This window comes from Amblyomma maculatum, chromosome 1, assembly GCF_055883805.1.
Source record: "Amblyomma maculatum isolate TAMU_Amacu chromosome 1, ASM5588380v1, whole genome shotgun sequence".
NCBI lineage: Eukaryota > Metazoa > Arthropoda > Arachnida > Ixodida > Ixodidae > Amblyomma > Amblyomma maculatum.
Genome location: NC_139344.1, coordinates 56,351,417 through 56,369,929, shown reverse-complemented (window position 1 = coordinate 56,369,929; position 18,513 = coordinate 56,351,417). Strand labels below are relative to the sequence as shown.

At 45.3% G+C, this 18,513-nt stretch overlaps 1 protein-coding gene across 3 annotated transcripts in view; it reads left to right on the top strand.

Moving 5' to 3' along the window:
• Positions 1–18,513, top strand: part of LOC146202424 (uncharacterized) — a 132,538-nt gene that overhangs the window by 97,160 nt on the left and 16,865 nt on the right. For all 3 annotated transcript variants that reach the window (XM_084588178.1, XM_084588180.1, XM_084588181.1), the window contains 4 exons: positions 2,780–2,854; positions 15,126–15,243; positions 15,628–15,707; positions 15,789–15,857. In XM_084588178.1, the coding sequence (XP_084444304.1) occupies positions 2,780–2,854; positions 15,126–15,243; positions 15,628–15,707; positions 15,789–15,857 (342 nt within the window). The remainder of the gene's footprint in view (positions 1–2,779; positions 2,855–15,125; positions 15,244–15,627; positions 15,708–15,788; positions 15,858–18,513) is intronic.

Below are 18,513 nucleotides of genomic sequence, written 5' to 3'. Positions count from 1 at the left end.
AGTGCATGCAGTCAAGCTTTGCGGTGAAGAGCGCAGTTTGGTAAAACTGCGGTAAATTAGAAAATTTCTAGTATCAGTTTTTCGAAAACGAATCGAATAACTAACAATTCGGCTCATATTAGAAATTTCAACTATTCACGCACACTCCTTATAAATTAGTAATTTGGTGATCACTGTTTTGTTCCCGCTGATGTCCACGATAACATCAAGGAATAAGAATGTAGCTGCAAACCCAATTTCATGAGAAATGCACTAGACTTTTCTGAGGTATTGTGGGAAACTAGAGGCCTTAGTCATTTACTGACAATCAGGCGAGCAAATAGACTTGTGTCAAGGCAAGCGGTTACTGAGTCAGCCTTGCCAATTATTGTCCCCTCTGGGCTGGCTCACTCTAAACCCATTTATTCACGGCCATTTTTCTACACAATGAATGTTCGGATTAATGAATGTTCATTGTGGCATGCATCTAAACACTTCCACACCTAGTTGTCTCAACAGCGTCAGCTTCTCTGAGCACTCTAATCATGTAGTTTAATTTTTCGGTCATTTTAAATTCAAATTTAGTCGTTATGGCTCGTGCATTTTGTCAGTGCAGGAAAATGATGTTAAAGACTCAATCACTGTAAAGTTAGTAGTTCAACAACTGGTGTTATTTTCTCATATGGATGGTGCAGAAAGCATCTAAAAAAAAAAAAAAACCAAGCGGCAGTTTAGGTCAGCTCTGCTAAGCATGGATATAAATGCAGAAGCAAAATTTAGCACTCGTTTAGACTAGTTCTGCTTCATAAAGTTTTGCTTTGCCATGTCTCATCACACTTAGTGAAGTATTTGGTGGGTACATTAGGCTTTCATCAAAATCAAGGAGATTCAGGCCTTTAGTTGAACTTTGGATGTCGTCATCGTCATCAGTTCTGACAAAGTGCATTGTAAAAGACTGACAGCTTAGGGCGGGAAGAAACCAGCTACCAGGATGGTGCAGTAGCCAGTGAAGCTGATTTCTTCGCCTCGGCCTGAGTTCAAAACCCACTGGTGGTGATTTTTATTTTCCAGCAGTGGGCATGAGAAGCCTCTTCTGAGCCATCTTGACAAGATCCAGAAATGTGGATAGTAATGCATCTGTATTTAAATATAGGCTGTAGTGATTTGCCATGATGTGCAGGAGCAAGAAAAGCCATCGTGGAAAACTTGGCGCAAAAGATGCACCAGAAGGCTGAAAATGGACGCTTTGGTTCTCGAGCAAAACTGTCTATAAAGAGAGTTGTACATAGCTGTAGGGTTGCATAGGAGGATAAATGCTTTTTTTTTTTTTTTTTCATTTTGCGGCTGACCAATTACTTGTAACCACATCAGCCTGTTTCATTTGGAACAAAGGAGCAACACATGCTGACACAAACAAGCATTTGCATCTGCTGCAGCAATGCTGGCTAGCAACAAATAGGCTAAGGAATCAAGACTGTCTGACACACAAGCATGGCTACAAACAAATATTTATCCACGCTCTTAGAAATTCATGGCCTTATGGAAGCTTTTCCTATGGGGCTTTGCCTAGCTGACAGTGTGGTGCTTGCACTGGAATGTCCGCACATCTAGAGTTTCTGATGCTGAAGGGAAAGAGTTAAGACTCTTCTTCTCAGCACACACAGTGGCACTGCCTGTTAGGCTAGTTCTGTTGAGACCGTGGTGCCCTTTGATAGTTAACGTGCCTTCATGAAGAAAGTGACTAAGGGGATGATGCATGTCCTCACATAGTGAACCGAAAAGAAAAACAATTTCAGAAGAAAAAAGCATTTCTATGACAGTCTGCTTTTGTGATTTGCAGTTGGCAGTGAAATGCAAATTCAGCAAAATCTTGATTGCTGGAAGTGTGTTATCCAAGTAGTTATCTTTAAAATTTTGCAGTGCTATCATGTATCTTGTAACTAGGCATATGCAATTTCACGGAAAAGAACTGTCCCTATATTATTGCTCAGAAACCAAAAAAAGGTGCCAAAATTTTTAGATGGAACTTTCTGCACAGTGTCACCTCATGACAGACTAAAATTTGGGTTAAAGAAGTTGTATTTAAGTCTGCCAAGTATCTGGAGTCATCCACATGGTAATATTGTTTCTGTAATAACCATCTTCTCATGTCAGTCACTGCTTGGCTACTCAGAGCTCCTCCATCATCTGCATTGTGCGAAAGAAACTGGTCATAGCTCATTAATGTGCATATGAAGATGCACAATAGGCTTGCAAAGGGCATATGCAATAATTTGTGTGCATTCACATAAACCTCAGTGGAAAAAGGTGCACAAGTAAGCACTTCCCTACTTGGCAGTGACAAATCAGACATGCATTGCTTTGTGTCAGTTGTATTCTGTGCAATATTATGACTGTTCGCATGTCATGAACCACTGGTACGCATATATGTACTTAATCGACTGACAGCCGTCAAAGTAGTACAAACTGCAGAAGGAGTCTTTTCATGTCATAACTGCATGCCTGCCAAGTGCGGGACATAGGGCTTGTAGGTAGTCACAGCTCCTGCATTGATATCATCTGTAAACTCCTTTTCAAAAGACCGTTAGGAAATTTCTGCAGATTGTACACTGTATATGTCAGAAAATTTGTTTTATCTCTTGCTTTATCTTTGAGATTCTGCTGAATTCAAGGGCATTGGTTTTTTTTTGTTTTTTTTTTTACTGTTTCTGGTGCACGTAATTTATTTGACTTTGCCTTTGTTGTATAGTGCACATACTGTGAGAACTTGACCTGAGTAGCTTTTGTTGTTCCCAAACAGGGAGGACGATGAAGATTTCATGGCAACACTGGAGCGCGAGTTGAACGAGCCTCGCCCTCCTCACTCTATCAAACTGTAAGTACTTGTAGTCTCCTGCTTCTATATAGCTTTATAAATTTTTATAAATGCTATATTGTAAATGAGTTCCTGTACTTAGGGGCATGTCCACATATCCGTACCGCAAGAGTGAAATAACTAGAATAGGATTACGGTGGAGTGCATTTTATTTGGCACATACTCAGATTATGAGAATGGCTATTTACCAGCACCCCTTGAGAGGAACGTATATAGGCTGTACCTTACCAGTACTCACTATGGGGTAGAAATGTGGAGGCTAACAGAAAGGGTTCAACTTATTTTAAATTTAGGACAAAGGAGAAGTTAGGGAAAGGAAATTGATATTTGTAATGTTAAGAAGTTGTAGGTGTGCAGAGTGGGTAAGGGAACAAGGAAAAGTTACAGACATTCTAGTTGAATTAAAAGAAATAGGCATAAACAAATTCATTCAAATTCAAATGCAGTTTATTTTCCGTCAGAAAATAAATAAACGGAGGAGGCTCGTGCAAAAAGTGAAACATGTTCACTTGATTGTGCTCAAACCCCCTTTTACATGGCATACAGTGACGACACATAGGGGGATATTTATAAAACATACTCGTGGAGCATGGAAACATGGAACAAAGCAAACAAAACGTACAAGGTTAAACAATGTAGAGTGGTCTTGCAAAGCTCTCTTGTGGAGGTTAAGCAATTTTTATATGCACAGCAAGTACAAAGCAAAAAAAAAATTAGCTGTAGTAATTTACAAACAGAATGGAAAGTGCATACATGTACATATTCATAAAGGCAAACAGTTTTGCAACAGAACAGCATGTTATTATTTCAGTAGCATTAATTAATATGGGTTGTATGATGCTCAGACAGGAAAGACTTAATTCTTGATATACTAATGCAGTTAATGTCAATTTCGTTATGTTCGAGGTTGTTTAAAAGTGTTGGTAATGAATGACGTAGCATTTGTTAACCATAATTTGTTCGCAAATAGGGAACTTTCCAAGGTTCTGAAAAGCGTGTATCACGTACGTGTTGATCGAGTTAACTGTGCTATATATTTTGATTCTTGCTGGCTGTAACGAAGTAGTAGTTTGTATCTTTTTGCCAATGTATTAGATATAGATTATGTACACTTGTTACATTAAGCCGCATAAAATATTCACCTGTGTGGGCTTGCGAGTAGACCTCTATAATATGCCGAATAGATTTTTTTTTTAGTATGTGCAAACGATTAAGATTTGTTTTCCCCTAAACAAGAAAGCAATGTGATAGAATCAAGGCATAGTATATATGCAGTTTAATAGCTTGTGGTAGGAAAGAGTGGAACCTCGCTAGTATTCTGACAGATTTAGATATTTTGTTTATAGCATAATTAACGTGAGTGTCCCATACCCTATTTTTGTGCAGATATACGCCAAGTGTTTTAACTGAATCAACAAATTCTGTTGGTTTGGATCCTAATGAGATATTTAAGACGTGTGGTGTTTTCGATTGCCTGGGAGTGAACATGACTGCCTTTGTTTTTTTTTTTCGTATTAATATCCAGGGAGTTTGCTTTACTCCATTGGTAGAGATCTTGAAGGATCGTGTTAGTACCAGCCTCCAAGGATTGAAAGTTACTTGTGAAATAATAAGGTGGTGTCATCTGCATAGGATTTATAATGTGGAATGGGGCTAACAGATGTGATATCATTTACATATATGTTAAATAGGAGGGGGCCAAGTATGCTTCCTTGAGGTATGCCGGTGGTTACAGGTCTGTATGATGACATGTTATCTATTGAAACGCTTTGCCTTCAGTGCTGTAGATATGAAGTTATGAGTGCTAGTGGTGTTCCCCTTACTCCATATATTTCTAATTTTTTTAGTAATGTTATGGGGGGGAGGGGGTGATTAAGACGATTAAAAGCTTTGGAAAAATCAATGTAGATACCAACTACTGCTTCTTTTTCTTCAAATGCTTTTAGTATTGTTTCTTTCTGTGTGAGCAATGCTAGCTCTGTCGATTTGCCTTTGCGAAAGCCGAATTGTGTCGGTGTTAACAAATTGTGCTTTTCAAAAAAATTTGGTGATGCGGATATGAATTACTTTTTCAAGTACTTTTGAAAAGATAGGTAGCAAGAATATTGGGCGATAGTTTGATAAATTATTGCGATTGCTGCCTTTGAAAACTGTTATTACTTTAGATATTTGCATCTTTGCTGGGAAAACGCCTGTGGAGAGAGCTAAATTGTAGATATTAGTGAGATGTGGTGTAGGTGTAAGCACGTCAAGTGCACCTTTTGTAGGCCTTAGTTGAAGATTGTTTATGTCCCGCACCGAACTGTTACGAAGAGAACTAAATACATCATGGACTTCACTTTCACTTATGGGAACAAAAAAGATACTGTCTAAATTTCTAGCAATATTTCCCGTTGCTTCTACACAGTAAGCACTAGTAACCTGTTGACTAGATGGTTGTTAAATTCTTCGGCTAGCTGTTGTCCACAAATAACTTTGTCATTTATAATTAATTCATATGTATTCTGACTACAAGGGTTTCGATTAAGTAGCTCATTTAACTTCTTCCACGCAACATGAGATTTTATGCTATGACCCGTCTCAAAGAATAGGTAAAGATACCGCTGTTTTTCTTTCCGCAGTATGGCATTTGTTTTATTTCTATATTTTTTTAATGCTTTCCAGTCTTCTGTATTACGCGTGCTTAGAAATCTATTGAAGAGTTTGTTGTTCTCTTTTATCATTTTTAGGGACTTCTTGGTAATCCAAGGTTTACATGATTTCTTGAATTTTTTTTGCAGTAATGAAGGGGAATGGCGGCGAATATGCATCTATTAATTTATTTAAGAATTTATTATATGCATCATCAGCTGATGTTGTGCTATAAACATCACTCCAGTTTGTCTGTATAAGTTTACTATGAAAAGTGGATATTGTAGACTCACTGATGTTTTGAATTTTTCTGCTTGGAAGTGATACAGTATTCGTACGTCTGGGTGTCTGAATCATATTACTGTAGCCTTGCGAGAAGAGTGGTGTCTGTAAAACAACTGTTCAGAGGTGGACGAGGTAAGCAGGTCTCTTTAAGATCACCTCTCAGAATTGTTGTGTAGCCATTCTTATTTGAAAAATCAAGTAAGGTTTCAAGGAATTCAAAGAAACTGTTCGTGCAGCCATCTGGCGGCCTGAATATTACAGCAAAAATGTAGGGCTCACTAACTACGGCAAGACATTCAGTGTAGTCATTGATGACAGCGAACTGCTCAAGTAAGTCACACTGAAAGCACTTCCTAATATTCAATTGAATTCCGCCACCACACTTTTTCGATCGGTTCAAAAAGAAGGTTTTATAATTTGCATCAGTTATGGCATCACATTCTGCTGTAGACCACGTTTCCGTTAACATGACTACATCGAATACTTGTCAAAAGTATGTCTCACATCAAAAGTATGTCTTCTTTATTACGACTTGATCTTATGTTTAGATAGAAGCATTTAAGACCTCTCATGCTTCCAGATGTGATAAGATTGTTAACTTCAGCAGGCTGTAATGCCATTCTGAATGACAAGATAGGATACTAGATAGGTTGTTGTGCTCACTGAATCTTTCAAATGTCTTTTTCACATTGTATACGAAGAACTTTTGATGTTTCATGTTTGCGAGCAAAGATTTTTCTGCCACGAACCCACACGAACCTCCAGTTTTGTTCCTTTTTCTTTTGTTTGTCCAAGCTGAGAAGCTTCTTCAGGAAGGGGCAAAGGTGTTCATTTATGTATATGGGATCGCAGCTATCAAAACCTATACATCTGTTTGTGAGGCGAGTCTTTTTGGCCTTTTCAAGAGCGCTGTCGCGTTTTGCGCGGCACTTTAATTGAATAACTATGTTCTTTGTTTTGCTGTCATTACGGGTGGGAACACGGTGACATATCTCAATATCACTGTCTGTGATTGATTCTTGGATAGCATTTCCAATTTTGGTAAGGATTTCTGGTATGTTTTCGTCTTTTTCCACTACGACTCTCTGAGTTTCCAAGTTTACATTTCTTGAATACTGTTCTAATTGAACTACTCGCTTTTCAAGCTCCTCATTCTGTTGTTCCAGAGTTGCACATTTCACTTTAGCGTTGTCTCTTTCAGTGATTAGCTTTGCGTTTTTTTCAACCTCATTAGTAAGTTGCTTTTTCAGTGTTTCAATTTCAGCATGTGCAAATTCAAGACTTCCGGTCAAACTCATTTGCTCGTTGCGTAGTTCGCGAATTTCACTTCGTGCATCCCTTTCCAGAGACAACTGAGCATTTTTGATTTCCTGCTGAAGCTCTGCCTTTAACTGGGTTTGTCTTATCTCTTCCTTTAACTTTGCTAGTTATTTCGCGATCAGTGCAGGAGGTCCCACGGCAGACAAGGGTACACACAACTGTGAACTTGGCAATGGCGACGACCGAAACAACAATAATGGGTTTAAAAATATGTCCAAGCACTAACCTGCAGAAAAGCAAGCTGTGCTCAGGTGAAATTCGTTCCATGTCGTCGCCAATGCCAAGTGAAGCACCCGGCGGTCGCAGGCGGCTTTTGTAGAGTCTGTTGCAGTGACGTCGGAACCGATGCTGCAGATTGCGGTTTTCAGCGATTTGACACGTCCCCGGATCTTTGATCTTCTTTATCTGTCGCTGGTGCAGACACGTGCGAGATGCTCATACAGCGGAAGACACTTGAGGCTGGTATTCAGGGCTCGATCTGCAGAAAAGCAAGCTGTGCTCAGGCGATGTTCGTTCCGGGTCGTCGCCAATGCCAGGGCATCGCGTGCTAAGGCAAAGATACCCGATGGTTGCTAACGGTAACTGACTGCATTTCAAGAGAAGGCAAGTGTAGCAGGCAGTGGCAGAAAGTTAGTTGGGCTGGTGAGATTAGGCAGCTGCAGCTGGCTCGGGGCCAGAGGGATGTGTAAAATGCCTTTGCCCTGAAGTTAAAATGCTTTTGCACTAAAGTGGGTGTATTCTGGCTGATGATGACATGGCATCACATAGAGCTTGACTTGATATCATTCATGTCAGATGTAGCATGGTCTGCTGCTGTTTGCTTTTGCGCGCATTGTGTACGATCTGAACTACATTTTGATGCTGTCCTATGGTATATAACCCATTAACAAACGAGAAAAGGATTCCCATTAGTGTAGATAGGCTTGCATGTTATTATTTCCTGTTCATCAGAGGAGGAAATCCAATGAAGTTTTGTGCATGCAGTGCAGCTGCAGCGATGTTTTTTCCAAGAATCGGCTGCAGTTGAAATGTTTTAACTTGAGTTTAACTTGAGAGAACTTGCCTTCAGGTTGTATATGTATTAAGAAAAATGTGATGCCATTTGTGTCCCTCTATCTTGACGCCCGCGCTTAACCGAACGCTGCCACTGCATGATAATCTGGTGATTCAGAATACAGCAGATGTGAATTCCAATTTAATGAATTTGCATCACTGTTAATGAATTCTCACTGCCAACACTGACTTAATTCGTTTTGCCCTGTCCTGCTGTGGTGGCTCAATGATTATGGCACTCGACTGTTGAACTGCATCAATCCCAGGCTGCGGCGGCTACTTTCGGTGGAGGCAAAAAGCTGGGTGCTTGTGTACTGTGCAATGTCAGTGGACGTTACAGAACCGCAGGTGGTCGAAATTTCTGGACCCCTTCACTACGGCGCTCTTCAATAGCCTTGAGTCACTTTGGGATGATGAATGCTACAACCAAAGCCAAACCAATTCTGCTTTTGTACTTATGACGGCTACACAGCGTTTTGGCATGGTAATCGTGGCGGTAATTATGAAAACTACACCATTGTAACAAACGTAAGACCTCCAAGCCACGTTTCAGTTTCGAGCTTTCTACTGCATGCTGTCCGAAGTACATTCACCCTCATTGGGACCGTTATGAGGACTGCTCATTCTCGAGTGCCCGTTTTTACATATACTAGTAAGTTGCCCATCTCCACAATAACCTGCCAGGTACACAGCCACACAGCTTTTGAAACATCTGTAACAACAAAACTACTTTCGTAGCGAGCATAAAACATTGTTAGGTTGGTTGGTTTATGGGGCTTAACGTCCCAAAGCGACTCAGGCTATGAGAGACGTCATAGTGGAAGGCTCCGGAAATTTCGACCGCTGTGGTTCTTTAACGTGCACTGACAATGCACAGCACTGGGGCGCCTTGTTTTTCGCCTCCATCACAATGCGGCCACTAGTAGCCGGGAATCGATCCCGCATCTTTCGGCTCGGTAGTCAAGCGCCGTAACCACTGCACCACCATGGTGGGTTCTTGTTAGGATCAAAGCCAATGTTTTAATCAGCTGTAGGCATCAAAACGTCTAGTCATGTAACAAAACAGACTGTCAAACCTTGTGTTAGGTGCATGATAGCTACAGTTACTTATGCAGCGTAAAACTTAATATAGTGTTACGGCGCGCGCCGAGGAGCGCTGCGCCAGAAAAAGAAGAGGCGCGGAACGAGCGCGAGGGTTAGAGAACAAAAGAAGAGCGCCGGGGCAAGTGGTGTTTGCCTGGTGTCCTTCGTTCTTCTTTGTCTATCTCTAGGCGGGCACAGCGTCCCACAACATTTTGGTGTCAGAAGTGGGACCATGCCACTCACCCGCTCCCAAAGTCAAGGACCCGACGTGCCAGACGACAGGACTCTGCCACCAGGAGATGGCGCCAACGACGCAGCGGCTGGCGCAGCTAGGCCTAGACGCTCGGAGGGGCTCGGTCCTTCGCAGCAGCTGGATAGCGGTATTGAGCACCTCCTGGATATAGTTACTCAGCGGATGGACGCATGGGAGGCTCGTCTGACTGCCCAGGCTGTGAAGATGGAAGCTCTCCGGCGCGACTTCCGTCGCCTTGTGCCAGCCGAGCCGAACACAGGTCATGAGTCTTTAGGCATCACCGCCACCGCTGCCTCTAGCCCTGCCGTCGCTGGGCCTGCTGCCGTAGCCGCCAATAACGTGCTCGGCACGGGTACATCATTGAACGTAGTGGAATTAGCCACGTTTGACGGCACTATCTCGTGAGATGCTTACCACATCCAACTGGAAGGTATTGCGATGGCGAGAGGCTGGGACGAGCAAATGAAGGCATGGATGCTCGTCTCCAAACTGAGAGGCCGCCCAGCTGAGCTGCTGCAGAACGTGCCGCCCAACCAGTTGGGCTCATACACCGTCCTGGAGGGCCTCCTGTCCGACCACTACAGTGCTTCAGGTCAACCCCGTGCGCAGTACCACCGCCTGCGAGCCCGCCGTCAAGAGCCCGGGGAGACATACCAGGACCTCGCCGCCGCCATTGAGCGCCTGGTTCTGCAGTCGTTGCCGGGGGCACCTCAGAACGTTGTGGCCCTGGTCAGCACCGAGGCGTTTGTCGACGCCATCCGACTCCCTGAGGTGAGGTGCAGCACTTGGTCCGTTTTGGGCGTCCTGAGTCCGTCCGCACTGCCATGGCGCTCGCCATCGTCGAGGCGGAATTGACTTTGTTGGCCACGCAGGAGTCGCCACCGTCTGCCGCGCGCACCGTCTCAATGCAGACTCCTCGATTGGCAGTCCCTACAGTGGCCTCTAACCGGCGCGGGCGTAACGACACTCGCACGACCTGCTTCTGCTGCGGCCTGAGAGAGCACTACGCGAGGGACTGTGCTAGCCTTCCGACGTCGGAAAAGATTTGGCGGAACTCAGGGGGCACCGTTCCGTCCTCACACTCCTTCGTTCTCCTTGTCCCCTCCTTTTGTCGGCTTCGATAACAACTGAAGCTCCCTACGTACTCGTCGACGTCACTCTGCTTGACCGGCACGTAGAGGCCTTGGTCGACACCGGAGTGGCTGTCAATGTGCTGGACAAATCGTTTATTGTTAACGAGCCCCACTGGCTTCTTCCAGCCGCCAAAACCCGGCTCTTAGCTTTTAACGGCGCCCCGGTGGAGCAAGTCGGACGTGTCATCGTCAATCTGACAGCGCTCGGGAAGACCCTCTCCACCGAGTTTGTTGTAGCAGACAGCCCTATTTGGCCAGTGGTCCTCAAGTGCGGGTGGTGCCAGCAAGCCGGAGTCATCCTTAATTTCACCACAACAGAACCACAGGCGAGCCGAACTCTGCGTGGGCCGAGTTGGCTTAGCCGGATTTCCAGTCTCGGTGTCGCCCTGTGGCGCAGTCCCTGGTGTCGGCGACCAAGCGTGCCTCAGAATCTGTGCGTTACCTCGCAACGAAGTGGCCATGTCGAGTCAAGCCGATTGACATCACTACCGTGACTGTAGCGTCCACCTTGACTCTGCCACCGGCTGCGGCAATGTGGGTGTATGCCAAGCTTGACAGTCCGATCACAGCAGACATGCTTTTCGAACCCATCCGGTGTTCAGCTCCAGCCTGTGAGATGACCTCCCCTCGAAGCCATCTGCCTGTGCTTAAAGGAGAGGCCCACGTATTCATGCTTAATATCAGCCGCGCACCTCTCGTGCTGACTCCTGGCACTCAATTGGGTACAGCCTCAATCCTGAACTCCGGATCACCGGTTGCGTCTCTGCAACCTGAAGTACCGCCTCAGCACCCTCCAGCACCGGCGGTCCTACCATGGGAAACATTTAATTTTGGCCCCACCCCCACCGACGTGGAGTTTGCCTCTCTCAAGGCCTTGCAGCTCGAACATCGCATTTGCTTGCTCTAAGCGCCGGTGAACTCGGGTGCACTTCCTGGGCCCAACACCGGATAAACACCGAAAACCGCGGGCCCATTCATCACCAACCTTGCCGTGTAGCGCCAGCCGAACGGAGAGTCATCCAGCAGCACGTATGCGACATGCTTGACCAGGGAATCATTGCCCCGTCTTGTAGCCCTTGGACCTCCCCTGTAGTCCTTGTGTGCAAAAAGGATGGAACACTCCGCTTCTGCGTTGATTATTGCAAGTTAAATGCTATTACTCACCTCGACGCGTACCCTCTTCCCCGCCTCGACGATGCACTTGATCGCCTGAAGGGGGCCCGTTATTTTTCCACCCTAGATCTGCTCTCGGGCTACTGGCAGGTGCCTTTTCACTCCGATGATGCGGAAAAGAAGGCTTTCGTGACTCCCGACGGCCTTTACCAGTTCAACCGTATGCCCTTCGGTCTCTCGAATGCTCCAGCTACCTTTCAGCGCCTCATGGACCGCGTCTCAGGCAATATGAAGTGGACTATGGCGTTGGTCTACCTGAACGACGTAATTGTCTACGCGGCTACGTTTGAAGAACACCAAACGCGACTCAAATTTGTCCTCGAAGCCCTTACCTCTGCTGGGCTTCGCTTAAAACCAAAGGAATGTTTCTTCGGTTTTGCAGAGGTGACATACTTGGGTCACGTTGTGAGCCGGCATGGCATCCGTCCCGACCCTAAAAAACTAAAAGCGCTTACGGCTTACGAAGCTCCGACCACCGCCAAGGAGCTTAAAAGTTTCCTTGGATTTGCTTCTTATTTCCGTCGTTTCATTCCGGACTTTGCCAAGCGAAGCGCTCCGTTGACCGCCCTGCTGAAGAAGAATGCAGCGTGCAGTTGGACGCCGGTCCAACAGCTCGTGCTCCTTGACCTCAAGCACGCCCTCCTCAAGCCTCCCACATTGGCCCACTACGACGAATCAGCCCCCATCATCCTCCACATGGATGCCAGCCAAAATGGGCTGAGCGCTGTCCTTCTGCAGGAAGACGAGTCTGGTGACCACGAAGTTCTAGCTTATGCCAGCCGCCAGCTTTCCGACGTAGAGCGCCGCCACCACTCTTCGAAACTTAAGTGCCTCGCCGTTGTCTGGGCCGTCGAGAAGTTCCGTCTCTACCTGTACGGCCGTCATTTTACCATAGTCGCGGACATTAGCGCTCTCACTTGGCTGCAGTCAGCCAAACACTTAAATGCCAAGATTGCACGCTGGTCACTGTCAAGAGTACGGTTTCACCATAGTGCATCGGCGCGGTTCTGCCCATCAAGATGCCGATTTCCTTTCTCGCCACCCTTGTCCCGTGACTGCTTTGACGGATTTCAGGACTGCACAAACACAAGGTCCCAACATTGCGGCCATAGTCCAATCCTTTGGCACCATCGCCGGCGCAGGTCTCCATAAACTGCGCCGGGTCTATCGAATTAAAGATAATCTCTTGTGTCATGTGAGGTGGCTTCGTGGTCGACCACCCGTGTGGTTGCCAGTGGTGCCAGCAACACTGCGGTCGCAAGTCTTGCGCGGCCTACACGACGCTCCCACAGCTGGTCACCTTGGTCGCGGCAAAACCTACGCACGAGTGTCAAAGCGCTTTTGGTGGCCTAATATGTCAAGGAACTAGTTGCGTCCTGCCAGATGTGTCAATACCGGAAATCGTCCACACAAATAACCAAGCCACCCCCACAGGCTTTTTCGCCGCCGAGTTCACCTTTCGAACTGGTTGGACTGGACCATTTGGGCCCATTCCTGAAGACGCCCGCCGGAAACAGGTATATTCCGGTTGCGATCGACTACTTTTCCAAGTGGGTCGAAGCACTGCCCGTTCCAGACACCTCTTCCACTCATGCCATTTTGTTTGTGGAACAGCATCTCGTTCTTCGGCATGGTGTGCCCCGACGCCTCATCGCGGATCGTGGGAGCTGCTTTGTGTCCCATGAATTTGAGCGAGCCCTCCGCTCCTTCAGCATTGCGCATTCCACTACATCCGTCAATCATCCCTAGTGCAGTGGCCTCGTGGAGCGTGTTAACCGCACCCTCACAGATATATTCGCCTCCTACGTGGCTCCGTCCCACAGAAACTGGGATCGTTTTGTTTCTGCGGCAGCTTTTGCACTCAACACTGCGAGGCAAGAAACAACGCATGTCACGCCGTTCTCAGTCGTCTATGGCAGAACACCCTCCATCCCTCTCGACGCGCAATTGGGCCTTCCCCATCAGACTGCGTCACCAACTGACTCCGCCCAACAACTTCGTTACGCCCACCTCGACGCTCAGCGCAACTTTCTCATGGCTCATGCGCGTGTGCAAGTGGCCAATGCGGCAGCACCACCACTTCCCTCCTTCCGGTCTAATGACTTGGTCTTCGTTCGCCGCACAATCCGCGCGACTGGCCGTGCCACGAAGCTCATGCCCCGATACCGCGGCCCTTACCGTGTCGTTGAACGGCTCAGCCCCGTGACATACCGCCTCGAAGACCTCCCCGAGCATCGACCATGCGGTGTGCACCACATTTTCCCGGAGCATGTGTCAAAACATGAAGCGATATGTCAACAGCGGCAGCGTTGACTCCGACTTAGATACCGAGTCATCACCACTATTGTCGTCGCCTGCTGCCTCATTGCCTTCCCCATGAAATGCCGCCCCATAAGTGGAGCGCCTGCAGCAGCTCACCGACACTTCCCCCCCCCCCCCACTCGGTGGAAAGATGTTATGGCGCGCGCTGAGGAGCGCTGCGGCAGAAAAAGAAGAGGCGTGGGACGAGCGCGAGACTAGCGCGCGGCGCCAGCGCAAGGGTTAGAGAACAAAAGAAGAGCGCCGGGGCAAGTGGTGTTAGCCTGGTGTCCTCCGTTCTTCTGTGTCTATCTCTAGGCGGGCACAGCGTTTTACAACAACAGCTATACCCTCATTAGGGTCAGAGCTCTTTGATATTTTTAGTTAGAAAGCGTCCTTTAGGGCCCATGTACCAAAAAATGGTGGTTCTGATTGGTCAAAATTCGGGTGTTTACGGATGGGCACGGTGCCGCGGTCATTAGAGTAAGCTAGTAAACTATAAGTTGCAAACTTTCGGATTGCTTACAGATGCACAACTACCTGGCAAATTATATCAGTTAAATAAATGCAGTAGCAAATTATTAGACGTAACAGCAGTAGATATAAGAGGGAAACGAAAAAAAGAAATTAATGCGCAATTCATAAGCACCTGAAAAATGCGTGCTAAAACTACTAGCCTTTAAAGCGGGATTTCATGACTGGTATGATCAAAAAGTTACGGCTAGGATTAGTTTTAGAACTTGCCGATCACATTACCAGGTTTTGCAGCCAAAGTACAATTTCGTTGCAGGTAGCCATTAATGTGTTCTAAAAAAAATTTGGTGCAGTCTACAGAAGCCACCAGTTATGAAGCGTGAGAGCTGAGAGGGGACTGTACGTCCTTTTTTTTTTTTCCATACAAAAAAGTGCAAGGTGGTTTGTATGTATTGTCTACTGGTTCAACATGACCATGCTCTGCTTTGCCTTGATAAAGGTGGCATGTTACATTCCAGTTGTCACACCTTGTCTATATGCCTTTTTTTCTCTCTCTCTCTCTTTTCAGTGAATACCTCAAAACAGGGCACTGCCTGAAGGTTTTGAACCACAATGGAGAGCCCTTTGTAAGCACTGCCAATGTTTGTCAACTTTTGAACTGGCCACATGACGTGATTTTGGAGAAGGTATGTATAGTTCTCTTCTCTGCGGCCTATTTCTTTTTTGCGCATGTTCAATAGAACCCTACTGTCAAGTTTCAGGTTGCTATGATTTCATTAGCCGGTCCCATTCATGCTCCTATAGAAACCCATTTAATGCAAACTCGACCGTTGCATGTGCATCAGTAACAAGCGGAGTTCTATTATACCTTTTGTTTGCTTTCAGGAACTTTGCTTAGAGTTCTTAGTGTGCTTCAGTTAGTCATTACTTTTCATTAAAGTAGCCACTAGGAGGAGAAGCTAGGGGCCCTGTGTACCAAGCAGATAACCCATTTTTCAATCTTTTTTTGAATCTATGTACATGCACAAAAAAGTTCTTTTTACTGTGCTTTCTCCCTTTTTGTTACTTAGCTGCAAGAGATGGGGATCAAGCTCTCTGTGCTCGTACTCCAAAGAGATGGAAACAACGTTCTTTTCAACCAAATGGCCTGGTAAGAATAGTGCAGAAAGTTTGACTGACTTTTTTTTTTTTTTTTTTTTATCAATTGTTATTGACTTCCTTTAATGTGCAGCTACGATGTTCCTGGTGTCAAGACTCCCCACGGTCTAAAGCAACAAGTTTCTTTCGTCGAACTAAAAATGTAAGACACTGTTTCTTACCTGCTGTGAATGGCCTTTCTCTTGATGTTTGTTGGTGGTGTTCATTTGTTTGATACAACGGTAACATTGGTCGTGCAGACTGCGGAAGTTTTGGCCCCTGGAATTTTTTAACGTACAGTGAACAGATGCCTTACACTTCACCTTCATTGAAAAGTGGCCGCAGGGGCTAAGGTTGAAATCACGATCTCGGGATTGGCAGTCGAATGCCCTAACTACTAAACCACCGCGGCGAAGTTATTGCTTGAATAGAGGGCGGTCACTAATTAAGGCACTTGAGAATTTTGTTCGCAGTGAACTTCAATTACCAGTGTTTCGTCTGGAGAAACTTTTCACCTGATAAGGCTCTTTCACTTCTTGTGGCTCAAAGGATACTAAACCACTGCGGCGAAGTTATTGCTTGAATAGAGGGCTGTCACTAATTAAGGCACTTAAGAATTCTGTTTGCAGTGAACTTCAATTACCAATGTTTTGTCTGGAGAAACTTTTCACCTGATAAGGCTCTTTCACTTCCTGTGGCTCAAAGGACTTCCAGGAAGTCCTTTTTGTAACAGCCCTGGCATCTAAATGACCTGGGATGTTAGGTCTTCAGATGCCAATTTTATAAATGGCTTTTAAAAAGAGTGTGCAATTTTTGCAACCTGAGAGGCTGCAGCTGGAAACTGAACCTGGCAAAGCTTAACTCTAGAGCATTATCTACTGAGGCTAGCCCTAGGCATGCTGTTCTAGGAATTAGGGCTGTTAAAACTGGATGTCCTTGGGTTTAGGTTATGAAATGCATGCATTGTTAAAGGGTGAGCACATGCTACGCTATCTTAGTTTAGTAGACTGGCAAAAGCTAGATGTGGGATTTTCTCAGAGTTCCGCCCCCTTGAGAAGCTTTTCATAAGAAACTATGCCGAACGTCATTTTTCAGAAGAAAAGAAAAATACTGTCAGTACATGGCTTAAATAGTATTGCTCCCAACCTCATCCAAAAGTAATGAGATTTTTATATATCCAAACTTAGTCGCAAAAGCCAGTCAAGATAATTGCTGGCAAACACGCCACTTAGTGAACATGGCGACCTCAATTAAATTTTACGACATACGAATGCTTATTAATCAAAGTGTACATATTTTCACTGAAAGTTCTCCGATATGCTCATACTAGTGCTCCAAAGCGGTTACCTATATTTTTGCTGAACAGCTGCTCCAGAATGCACATATTCTGCTGCTAGCACTGCTCTAAAAAAATTACTTTGGCTGTTCCACCCCTGAATAAGGGGAGATGGTCAAGCCTTCTTATAACAGTGCTAATTAGAACAATGTATCAGAAAAAACTATTATCATGGCACTGTCAACTTCTTCATGTTTTCTATTTAGAATAAACCGCTTATAACAATGCTATCAAAGCGCCTTATTGGATATAACAATTTAATCTACTCACTGAGAGCCAATCATAAGAGAAAAAAAAAATTATGGGGGACCCTTACGCTCCACCTTTACGGCTATGACGCGATAACGCATGGCTACCACCTGACATATAAAGCCTCACTTTAACCAAGCCTTACGAATGTGCCTGCGTGGCATATGCGTAGGATGTCTGACTCAGCATCTAAGAGCACTGCAGAGGTGCATGCATCTTGCGAGTACAGTTTTCTTTTCCATCGATACTGTTTCCTTGGTCCCGAAAGCTCTTCAGATTTCCAGTCAAGAATTGCTTCTGGAAAACGGGGTGAAAATGGGGTGAAGGCTCGAGATATTTAGACCACTTGAGGTAAAAAACATAGCACGGCACACATGCACTTTTTTATTTTGCCTCCTTCAAAGTGTGGCCACCACAGCTGGGATCAAGCCCGTGACTTTGAGATAGCTGTTGAACTTTTGGCACTTGGTGTCACATGCAAGTATATAATTGTATGTAACATCTGTGCCTCTTACTGACCAGTGGGGCAGAAATACAAAGGGTTATGAAAAAAGCTCTAGTTACATTGTGGACAACACAGCGAGGGATGGAAAGGAAAATAGTAGCTGTAATGTTAAGAGACAAGAGGTGTGATGATTGAGTCAGGCAAACAACGTGAGTTAATGGCATCCTAACGTGAATCAGGAAGAAATATGTTGGCAGGATAATCCACAGTCACTATGGGTAATGGTGCAGATTCCGAGAGAAGCAAGCATAGCAGAGGATGTTAGTAAGGCGGGTGAGATTAGGAAGTTTGCAGGGATAAGGTTGTGGCAGTTGGCACAGGACAGGGTTAATTAGCTCTGGGAAAGGCTTTCACCCTGCAGTGCCATAATCTGCCTGACGATTACGCTGTGTGCACTGAAATGCCACTCTTATTAGCGATTAGTCTCCAGTCTGTACGAAAATGGACATGAGGACACCAGTGTCACGTCTACAAACTCATTTGATTGCTGTGTATTAGTTTACATGTTTCTGACTTCCACAAGTGTGGTCGAGAGCCACTGGCTAATAAGAGCGGTTGGCTTTAGTTAATGATGCACATATCCTGGTGGTTTTTGTCATTTCGTGATTGTCCTGAATCATCACCTTGGGCCTCCTCGCGTTACAACACAGGGTTTGGCAGATGGAAGGAGGTTCAACATGCCTTAATTGGGTTACCTCCGTGCCATCATGAGGGTCGTTTGACACCTTT